This window comes from Nanorana parkeri, unplaced genomic scaffold, assembly GCF_000935625.1.
Source record: "Nanorana parkeri isolate BGI_ZX_2015 unplaced genomic scaffold, ASM93562v1 scaffold666, whole genome shotgun sequence".
NCBI classification, from domain to species: domain Eukaryota; kingdom Metazoa; phylum Chordata; class Amphibia; order Anura; family Dicroglossidae; genus Nanorana; species Nanorana parkeri.
The window spans coordinates 92,417-104,394 of record NW_017306934.1 but is presented as its reverse complement, the minus strand read 5'-3'; the positions used below and the strand labels follow the sequence as shown (position 1 = coordinate 104,394).

Sequence of the window (11,978 nt, the reverse complement as noted above, 5' to 3'; positions counted from 1 at the left end):
CAGAAAGAAAGGACAAAGAAAGGGGGGAGAGAAGAGGGCAGGGGTAGAGTGGAAGGGGGGGGGGGGCAGGTTAAGGGCAGAGTTAGTGTAAAAGATGACAGGACCGAGTAAAGTAGGGTATACACGGGTACATGATCGTTCATATGAAAAATCCAGTCGGAATGTTTGCTACAGGCATCAGAAACTTGCAGGTTGTGTGTCGAAATGTTGTTGTTTTCCTTTTTATTTAACATGCTAGTTTGGAATCAGTGGAGTTTCCGTACGTAAACCACATTCACTGTTAGAAATGTGTTCCATTGGAAAAAAAAATCCAAAACGCAACATCAAATTTGTTGTCACTCTGGTCGAAATCGATCATCGGTTTGACCCCACCAACGATCAAAAAGTCCAACGAACGTTCCCAAATCAATTTAGTTCACTTTAGAGTGGGGGGTACAGAGGGCAAAGTTAGTATAATAGAAGGGAGGACAGAATTAGAGTAGGGGAAGGGAAGACAGAGTAAAATTGTGTACAGGCGACTCAAGTTTAAGCCGGTTCCTGATGATCCAGGCAAAATTCATACGGTGGGTGCTGCACCCTTCCGCCCAGCCCTTGCCCTTGATCAGCTGATTGAAGGAGCTGGTTGAAAAATTCTAGGTTGAGCGGGTCTAGCAGCCAATCAGCTCCGTACAGTGGTTGGTGTCAGAATATAATGCAAACAGCAGGTGATTTGTCCATCAACGCTTGTAAGCACGCAGGTTGAAAGAAAAAAAAATAGAATGGTGTAACGCTACTTCAAAAGGACATTTCACACCGGTTCTGTTTCATTGCAATCCGTTGTGTTGTAATACATTCTTCAACGCATGCCAACGTAAGGGCAATGAAAGATGAATGAGTGTGAATGGGGCTAGTTCATACCACTGCATTCCAATGCGATGCATGAAAAAAAAGTAGAACATACATTTTTTCCTGCACAATGTAACACAACGGATCCAGTGTGAACAGATCACAGCGCAATAAATTGGAAGGAAATCGGAAGGTACAATTACAAGTCAATGGACCATCTGTTGACTTGCGATTTCCTTTGGATTTTGCTGTGAATGGGCCCAAAGGTGGGGAAAGGTAGGGCAGAGTTACTGTGGGGGAAGAGAGGACAGACTAAAGGTGGGGAAAGAGAGGACAGAAGTAAGGCAGGGTAGGAGGAGGACAGAGTTAAGACAGGGAAGGGAGGAAAAAGTTAGGTAGTGTATACATTGTTATATTTTTTTTTTGTTCAATCTGTGGGCTGAACAGAAAAAATATAAGAGATTTCTCCATCCACGCTAACCAGCATGGATGAACGAATCTCCCACTGGGAGCTTTGTATTGTGACAGCGGCCAGCGCCTGTGCTTGCACCGAGCTGTAGGTGGAATAGGCAGCAAAAAGGCAGAACCTGCAACCTATGATGCTGAGGTAGTTCACAAATAATGGGAGAGCGCACTTTGGCCTATTTGCTTTGGATGCTAAAGGACCTTGTCCCACCACCGGAGTAAGGTTAGTGGAAGGAAGGACATAGTTAGGGTAGGGAGGAAGGAAGGACAGAATCAAGATGGGGGGAGGGAGTACAGAGTTAAGGTAAAGGAAGAGAGGACAGAATTATGGTAGGAAAAGGCAGTCAGGTCAGGTAGAAACTACCACAATTTACAGCAAAGGAAGTACAGGCAATATCTGATAATACAGTAACGTCATGTTACTGTACACTGTGACTTTTTGGTAAATAATAGTACAAGATTTTCACCCAGTAAATCGTTCTGCGACAGCCAGTCCATAATTTTCACGTTGGGAGGAATTTCCACCTCTTGTGGCCATTTTGACCTCTGATACCTCCAGATCACTTTCTGCTGAATCTTAGCCAGTCCGTCGTTCATCTCCTTGAGGAAGTCCATTAGAGGGAGCGAGGACAACATCGATCCCAGAGTCACCACAATAAAACCAGAATCTCCGGAGTCGGATATAAAGTCTTCCAGTTCCTGAATGTATTGAAATATTATAGAAATGAATGTGCATTTCATTAGGCAATAAATGTCTGTCTGAATTTTTAAACATGGGTCCTTGACACATCACCTTCAGCAGCTCTCTACTGTGCATTTCAAGCTGACCATAGAATTGTGATGCTACTCATGACATGTGACTATAGCTACTTACTGCAATTAACATGAACCTGTCATCTATTTTATTAAGTAAATGAAAGTAATTAAATCTATTTTATAAAGTAAGTAAAAACATACTAAAGCCTTAGGTAAATATATCCTTAGTAGAAAAACTATATCCAAAAGAGTGTGTTATACTATGTGTTTAATTATTAGACATGTACCTGCTCTTATGTTTGTATATGTGGTTTAGATGATCCCATTTGAGTGCCAGCAGCAGTTATAGCTTCTATCAGTTCAGGCACTGTGACCTTACAATGGAATAGGAAAGCTGAGTAATACCTTTCCCACACATTGTAAAATATTCTTATAATTTAATACGCTGTTCCTTTTCTATTACAAGTTCAATAAATTACATTAGGGGCAATAGGAAAACATATACTTAGTGGGAATTATGTGATCTTAAAGTAATTAACCTTTCCCGCACAGATATAAATGAAACGTTGCCTCATTTTATGTATTGTGCCTCTTTATAGCTTAAGATTAAGCTTTAGGTAAATATATATTTAGTTAGTACTGTTTAAGTCTTCCTGTACTATTACAGATATTCACTAGTCATATGTGGTGGGTGTTGTGGCTGTGAGTGATGATAGCACTACTTCATGGTTTATATCTACCTGGAAGACGATTGTGCAACTAGTTGTTACCAGAATCTGTTATCATAACAACTATGTATAGTAATCATTATCGGCTAATTTAATCTTGGATTGTCTTTTTATATATGTTTATGGATTTGATATGTGATCTAGGGCTATGGAATTGTAAGGGTTAATATGTGACATGTGGTCCAATAGGATGTACCATATTTTTCCGTCTATAAGACGCCCCTATGTATAAGACGCCCCCAACTTTTCTTGCCCAAAATTCCGAAAACAATATTTTAAATGGTATAATGCATCACACTTACCTCAATCACGTTATGCTCCGACATTACAGCTCCGGGCACTGGCTACACGCTCTCCCCAGCAACAGCTGACGTCAGGTACAAAAGATTTATGATCGGATTACAGAGACAAGATAACAGTTTTCCTCCAATCATAAATCTTTTGTACCTGACGTCAGCCGGCGCTCGGGAGAGTGGATTACAGAGCCACTCTCCCCAGCAACAGCTGACATCAGGTACAAAAGATTTATGATTGGAGGAAAACGTATCTTGTCTCTGCAATCCAAAGTTTCACTCGTGAGGCTACGGTAGTTTGTAGTGGTTTCGGCAGTTTCGCAACGGCGGTTCTCCTCTCGGCCCCCGTGTATAAGACGCCCCTCTATTTTTAGGTAAACATTTTAATGAAAAAGTAACTTCTTATACACGGAAAAATACGGTATATAGAGCACTCTGGGCATCCCCAGCTCCATGTCCCCGATGAAGGTGATCTGTACATAGCTTGTGATGCAGAGAGGTGGGTGGAGCAGACGAAGGAAGATTGCAGCTGGTTCAGCTTATCTAGTGGTGTTGCTTCCCATCCCATATCATGACAGTTTTCTGTGGTGCAGTTGGACTTTTATGGTTTTATGTGAGTAGAATTTTAAATGAGGGTGTTATATGTTGTTTATGGTGTACACCAGGGCTCAAAATTTCAGGTTCTGAACTACTAGCCAGTCCTTTAGAGTTACTCGTACTCTGAACTATGTCACGGAATAGACTCAGGGCCATCCAATGCAATAGACTTAGGACCCTGCAACGCATTCATTTTACTATTTCATTAATGATTAAATATTAATTATTTAATAATATTATTTACTCAATATTGATTATTATTATTATTATTGAACTGTGTGTTTATTTAATGTGAGCACTACACCTTGTGTTTTTTCAAACCAAAACCTAAATATAAGTGCCGTGCTAGACTACTAAACATAAATCTGTAAGTTAGTATATAGACTTGTGTGTGGGGGATTGAACACAGTGGGTTTAACACATTAGTTATATCTTCATGGAACATTGTACTTTTGTGCAGGAAATATCATATTTATCAAATTCTGCATTTGCTGTGATCCCAGTTGTTCTTACAGTAGTGAGTCCAGCATTGGTGTGGGCGTGTCTGTCAGCGGGGCAGCATCAGCATGAGACAGAGAGAGTGTGAGCCCTAATACACCGGCTGAATTTCCACTCTTCATTTGCACTCGCAAAATGCGAGCAGGCGAGTGGAAATTTTGAGCTCTGGTGTACACTATGGCCTATACTTCTTATTTTGGGCTTAGTTAATATAGCATCTGGCTTCTTGGGAACATGTGTGTGGTTGGACAGGTGGATTATAACCAGTGGACTGCATTAAGGATAGACCCACGCCTGGCTCTAAACCAAAGGGAGAAACAGTGTTGTTCAGACCTATTGTCCAGGTCTGAGTCCAAGGTGAGCAGCTGTGTTTGGTGTTTATACAGTGGTCATCATCTGGTTGTGGGAAGACTCCAAATTATTTGTGGCTATTTCTATTTGGGCTAATTCTTGTATTAGGATATATATGAATTTTGTACACTGGGGTTGTGGGAGGAATTCCCTTTATTTGATGCACATGTTGTTTGATATACAGTCATGTTGGTTGTATTTATATATTGTTTATTTTTAGTTTTGTAGTTTGTACACACTTAACTACTTGCTGACCGGGGTATTATACCCCCTTCCTGTCCAGACCATTTTTAAGTATTCAGCACTGCGGTACTTTGACTGACATTTATTCCATCATGCAGCACTGTACTGAAATTAATTTTATACAATTTTTTGGGGACAGATAGAGCTTTCTTTTGGTGGTATTTAATCACCACTCGCAGTTCTATTTTTTACTGTAAAATGAAAAAAGAACCGAAAATTAAAATAAAAAAAAACTGCCTCTCTTTATGTTATAAAACATTTATCAGCACCCAAATTTTTGGTAAAATATAAAATTTAGGGTCATGTTGGGTAAATAGACACTAAACATGTCAAGCTTTAAAGTTGCATGCGCCCGCGAAATCGCAAAAAAAACTACCATGCCTAAAATTGTGCATAGGCGACACTTTAAAATATTTTACCGCTCATCAGTTTAGTGCTATGAGTGATTGATGGGCCTACAATTATTGCTCACACTATGACATTCACAGCGTATTTACGTTTGTAAGTGCGTGCACGTGGGGGCGGGGGACGTAAAACTTTTTTGGGTGTTTTTATTTTTTTTTAAGGTGGGACTTTCTGCCATCCAACCGTAATTTTGAAGTGGGCGGACGGCAAGGGGTTAATATTATACTTGTGTCATTACTTAGGATAGCAGGACACATACATAATTGCATTTGATATCTTGGCGACAAATAAGGGCATTCTAATTCGACAAGGGAATGGTTGATCCAAAACTTTAATTAATAACAAGCTACTTATGGATTTCAAGAGGTTAAACTAGTGTTACGGAGTAAGATTATGGTTTGCAGTTAAGTTATGGTGAGGGTCAGAGGTTGAAGTTAATTTCAGGTAAGTGAAGAAAGAACATTTCCCAGGTTTTCATCATTGCATGTGTCTTCCCATTCCATTGACACAGCAATAAAAACCTGACATAAATTCTGACCAATAATTACTCCAAAACTAATAGGAAAAATGGCTTGAGTCAGAATTGTATATCCCTTTAACATGATTTATTAAAACAAAAGTGATTCAGCCATACTCACTTGTGATAATGGTTTTACAGGTTTGGCCAATAATCCTCCAATGTACTGAACGTGAGGCAGAAGCGGACGAGGAAACTCAAGGGTGAAGTCAATGTTGTATAGCCAGAGCTCAGCTTTCAAGTGAAGATCAGGTATATTTGGTCTAGACTCAGCAGGGAAATGTTCTTCGATGACACCATCAAATGTCGAGTCAATCATTTTCTGGACTACGAATGAACCCAGGAACATCAACGTGTTCTTTAAACGTCCAAAGAAATCCATTTGGTCACTAAGCTGCGTCTGGAACAATGGAACATAGGACAGAGGAACCGGCATTCCTACACGGTCAGCGTTGGCCATAATCCCAGGAAAGAAAGCAATAAATGGAAGTCCCAGCTTCTCGGAAACCAGGAAAGTGCAGGGGTTGAATGCGTCCACCACTGCAATGTCATAATGTTCCTCCTTCAAAAAGTTTATGATTTCTGACTGGTGTAAGGTTATGTTGCACTGATAGGACAGCTCCTTCAAAAATGTAAGGACGGACTGCACTCCACGTCTGAAAAAAAGATTGCTTCACCTAGTTTGACTTATATTTAAGTTATCATAAATTGCAACTTGGTTACAGAAAACATGATTATTAAATGATTATTATTATTATTATTCAGGATTTATATAGCATCACAAGTTTGCGCAGTGCTTTAGAAAATATAGGGAGACAGTACAAGAGGGTTAGAAGGACCCTGCTCATGAGAGCTTACAATTACATTCACAAATCGGGAAATATGCCTTCTTTCCTCTAGAACTCACTCAAACTGTGGGATCCATGACCAAGAGGTAAAGCATTGGGAGGCCATGGGAAATCAATTGCCTAAATTTTAAAGTACAAACCCGAAAGCGCTCATCTCCGAGCCCTTCCAGGTTCAAAGCTATCACACCGTGGCTGTGAAAACTGTAGATCTTGGACAGTTTGTCCTCAATCCAACCCAAGTCTAACAGCACAGTCTAAATTCCCCCTCTGTTCAACCCCTATCTGAACTGCTTTTGGTTTCCTCTAGTAGAAGCCCTAATGGTATATTTATGGGTACCTGCCCCCTTGGAGCCCTAATAGCATGTTTCTGAGTCGTCGTGCCCTCCTTGGAGCCCTGACGGTATGTTTCTGCCCCCTTATATTTATGGGTTGCCCCCCGAAATTGCCAGGTATGTTCTTGGTATCACCACCTGTACCCCTACTGAATATGTTTCTGGTTTCCTTTTTCCCCCCATGGACCCCATTGAATAAGTTTGTTTTACCATACCTGCCTTTTAGAAACTCTTTCTGATTTTCCAGAAAAATATCCATAAATTCCTGAAGATATTTCTCATCAAGGGAATAAGTGGTGACTTGATATGGACTTGGCGGTGGCTTGTAACCTGAACATCAAATACAGTTTATTAGTTGTATGCACTGTGCCTACTATTGCCATAGTGGGTCCTGCAGACAATGCATATCCTATTAAAATACAACTCACACCTAACTGAGCTAGCAGCTTGCAGTCCTGAAAATACATATTATGTTATGTCATATTATGTGCTACAAAAACCTAAGGAAGTCAACAAACAATTATTTTAGCATTTTTTAACAATTACTATTCCATATCTGGCTACCTTAAAGTGACCATGTTACCACAGGGTCACATGTTCACAAGGCAAAGCCCTATAAAAAAAATTGCAATATATGTACCTGTCTGGTGGCTCATTTGCTGAAAGGCCACTGTTCTGCATTTCCCTGATCGGTGCAGGTATTTAACCCTTTAGCTAATAGCGCAACCTGTGAGAAGCTGTATACAGCATTTGCACTGAATCCAGTGACTGACAGGTTATGCAAAATGCCTTAAACAGGAAGGGGTGGGGCAAATTTAGATTGGGGGGTGCCCGAGTTTCGTCTTGCCTAGGGCAGCACAAAAGCTAAATACACCACTGCTGACACCCCTCATCTGGACAGCAAGTGAGGAAAAATCTCCCTCATGGGCATACAGTTAGCAATAAAAAGCAGAAAGAGGTTCTAACGCATCCCCACTCTATTAGACAGTTTGTTCTTATTGATGATTGTATACTGTTGTAGGATGGGCCCTCACTTCCTGTTCTATCAGACACATGACAGTAAGTAGACATCCCAACTCTCCCGGACGCTCCGGGAGTCTCCCGCTATTAGATAGCGGCTCCCGGCCGCCCGGGAGAGAAACACTTTCTCCCGGAAAGGTTTACTCTGCTCGATCGAGCAGAGTAAACCTATCCCTGCTGGGGTTTTTTTTTCTGACACCAGAGCCGCCGTCAGTCAGAAATAAAAAAAAAAAACAGCATAGGAATGCATAGCTAGATTCTTATTGGCTATTTCACTTTGCAATAGCCAATAGCAAACTACCTATTGCACCCGCCCACTGCTGCTGTCAATCAGCAGAGGGGGACCTGGTGTTCTCCATCAGAACCTCTTCTAGTGATTGACAACAGCAGACAGCAGCAGCAGAGGGCGTGTGCAATAGCCAGCTTGCTATTGGATATTGCACATTGAACAAGCCAATAGTAATCTAGCAATGCATTCCTATGAAATTGCTCCCTGAAATTGCTTTTTTCAGGTTAGATCCCTGCAGTAAGTGGGGACATTTTTCCTAATTTCTTGGTCTGTCTGGCATCTACCATACAGGGCCAGACAGCAGTAGAAAGAGGTTCTAATCCTTACACACTCTATATTAAACAAAACAATGTTGGAGTTTGGTTTTATGTAACTTTTGATACCCTTCCACTAGCAACTTCTAAAACATTTGCTGAATGCAAAAGTATTTATCCGAATCTGTATCTGTTATTATCCATCTGAGTATAATATTTCTAGTATAGACTAACCTGGAAGCATTCCTTCCCCAAACTGCAGGAACATTCTCACTTCATGTCCATTGTTATGGAGGATTCGGGAGATCTGGTCCATCAGGAGGTAATGACTTCCACCTAGAAACACAAGAAACGAAAACACAAAATATGTTTCTTACAGGATGGCCACCGGAGAAATCTCGGCGATGAGGGCAAAGGCAATGTTATACAGGATTTATATAGCGCCAAGAGTTTGCACAGCGCTTTACAATATAAGGAAGACATTACAATCACAATACAATTCAAGACAAGATGATAAGGACGGCCCTGCCCCTGAGGGCTTACAATCTATGAGGGAGGGGAAAGTGATACATGAGGAGGTAAAATTTCCCCAACTACCTCTCAGCAGTTGCTTACTTACCTCCATTTCAACCTACTACGGCTTTCACACCCCTTCCATTGTTCAGTGTCACCTGGGTCTGCCCACTGTGTACCCATTGGATTGAATAAGCTGTATACAGGGACTTGGAGGCTGTGGGGCTGGAACAAAGTTAAGTAAGCAGCTGCCAGAGGAGGTTAGCACAGACATGTAACCCGGCATAAAATTTGTTTTGTTTCAGATTGATTTGGATTTTTATTCTTTTAATTTTTCAAAAGATTGTTATTTGGATTTCAGATCCATCCAAAGTTTTGTTTCAGAACAACTCGAATTTTGTTTTGAAATATGACCTTTCCTGTAATGCAACCCCCAACAGCCAAAAAAAATCTGATTTGCCAGAGAACGGTTACATGTCCAATTTAGTTTTGTTTTGAATGAAATTCGAACACATCCGAATTATGTTAAACGGACAATTGGATTCGTTCACATTTGGGCGCGTTCAAATTCGGATGCATCCGAATGTCCTAATTTAACGAAATACGTACTAATATCCATTCGGAACAAAACAAAATTTACATGTCTACTTAGAACTAGACATGTAAGCTGCGGAAAAATTTGGCTCGGTTCGGATATTTTGTTATTTCGGGATTGGGATCCGAAATTCAATTCCTTTCACGTTTATGATTTGGATGAAATCCGAATTTTCATTAGTTTCGGATGAGTTTACGAATATTCGTTGCGAATACCACAGAAAACCATATATTAATACTAAAGCTGAAGCTCCTAGACCCGAATGGCATTTGGGAGTCCAAATTTCCAAATGCCATTTGGGAGCTCCAGAAAGCCATATGTATATGGTCTTGGAGCCATATACATATACATACATAATATTAAAGCTGAGGCTTCCAGACCCGAATGACATTCGGGAGCTCTCAAATGCTATTTGGAAATTCGGCCTCCATTTGGGTCTTGGAGCATCAGTTTTAGCATTATGTTATGGGTTGGACTTGATGGTATGGGTTGGACTTGATGGACATATGTCTTTATTCAACCCCAAATACTATGTAAATACTATATATAATTAGTATTCTGTAGTACGAACGAATATTCGTTGCAGCAACATTGTGACCCATATATACATAAAACTAAACCTGAGGCTTCCAGACCCAAATGGCATTCGGATTCTGACCCATTTCGATGCATTAAACTGAAAAACACATCTGATTGGCCAGAAAAGTCAATTGTCCAATTAAAGGGGGAAATACAGAGAGCATTGCTATTGCTGGCTGAAGTTCTGAAGCTCCTTCCCGTGATGGACTACAAACTCACATTTAGTATACTAATTTGTACTGAGATTCTAGTCCATCACGGGAGCGATCTTGGAGGGGTGACTACTTTACAACACACACAGGGACCATGGGGAACAAAAGTAGCCCCCCTCCAGAAGGAAGGACAGTGTCAGCACCAATTCAGAGATGATTTGATGATCTGCAGCCGAGTGATACACAAATAAGATACAATTTTTGCTAATAGTTAGGTTACTTGAATGTATTGGTTATATAGTAAGATTTAACTCCTGAGTTTAGTGTCACTTTAATTGCCTCCATGCTTGGTCCACATCAGTATTAAAAGCATACAATCAGTTAAACAACCAGGCAAAGCAACTAATACGCCCTACAGGAACGGCGCCCCAATAGTAAAGTGTATTTCCACTTTTTCAGCCAAATTGGGATAACACCTATTTTACATTTGTTACTTGTTCCCATTCACATCACATAAGCTAAAAAAAATATTTAAACTGTTTTTACTTGGGGTAGGGTTTTAAGGGTTAATATCTCTACTCACTTATGTTTCTTTGCAATGTTAGGGGAGGCTGTAAGGGATGAGGGGTCTGAGGTGGCTTCTCCATTGTATGTTAAAGTGAATGAGAGAAACATATAATCCGCACATTTCAGTCCCAATCCTTTCCATTAGGACGGACCACCCTGAAGGTGCTGAGAAAAACCTGGAATTGGCCATCTTGTCTGCTGTAACAAAACAGGTAAGAAATATATATATTTTTAATTATTTTTCTTTATGCAGTGTGAATAGGATCACATAACAAGCATACAGAGGGGGTTTTCTCAAATGTTACTGCAAATGTGGAAATACACTTTAAGTTCTGAACAGAGTGCAGCAGGATTATTTATTTGTATTTTTGATTTTGTTTTTGTGGGTGCTCATATCCCATTATTGAAGATATACCCTCGCTGCATCGATTTAACCCCATCAACGATTAAAAAGTCAAGCAAACGTTCTGAAATCCATTTTATTCTTTTGAAATTCTAAGTATGTACAGGCCTGGATTCCCCACAAGGCCACCGAGGCCCGGCCTCGGGGCGGCAGGGCGCAGAGGGAAGGCAGCGGTGTCCTTGTGGGGAAGTTGCCCTCTCTACATTCAGTCCTGCTTTGTACAAGCCGGACTGAATGTAGAGTGAGGCAGACGATTTTTCGTTTGCATGTGAACCTAGCGATGTCGCCGAGATCACATGTAAACAGTGTGCAGCCTCCTCCTCCCCTCCCCCCTGCACTTACCTCTCTCCTCTGGTTCCGTCCTCCGCCGCCGAGTCTCTCACTGCAGTGAGCAGAGCGGTAGGGTTAAAAGTAACCCTGCTGCTCCGTGTACACAATGAGAGGAGAGCTGTGCTCTTCCTCTCTCACCTGTCACAGGAGTTCCAGCACAGTGCTGTGCTAGAACTCCTGTATTGGAGGTGACAGGGTCAATAAAGAGAACCTGTCACCTCCAATTGCTATCACACAGGGGATTGTTTTCTCCTGTGCGATAGCAATAAATTTAGGTGAAAAAATTTTTTTACAAAATAATATGAAATAATTAAATAAAAAAATAAAAAGGTGATTAAAAAGTAGAAAATAAGAAAAATTATTAAAAAATAAGAAAATTATAAAAAACAATAATAAGGTGAGAGTCCTCCTCAGCCCT

General features: G+C 40.7%; 1 protein-coding gene across 1 annotated transcript in view; it reads right to left on the bottom strand.

The window, feature by feature from the left end:
* LOC108792649 (UDP-glucuronosyltransferase 3A1-like) overlaps nucleotides 1-11,978 on the bottom strand; it is an 18,503-nt gene that overhangs the window by 1,526 nt on the left and 4,999 nt on the right. Inside the window, exons 2-5 of the mRNA XM_018563467.1 lie at nucleotides 8,656-8,757; nucleotides 7,074-7,188; nucleotides 5,800-6,334; nucleotides 1,758-1,989 (exon numbers count right to left, since the gene is read on the bottom strand). Of these exons, the coding sequence (XP_018418969.1) occupies nucleotides 1,758-1,989; nucleotides 5,800-6,334; nucleotides 7,074-7,188; nucleotides 8,656-8,757 (984 nt within the window). The remainder of the gene's footprint in view (nucleotides 1-1,757; nucleotides 1,990-5,799; nucleotides 6,335-7,073; nucleotides 7,189-8,655; nucleotides 8,758-11,978) is intronic.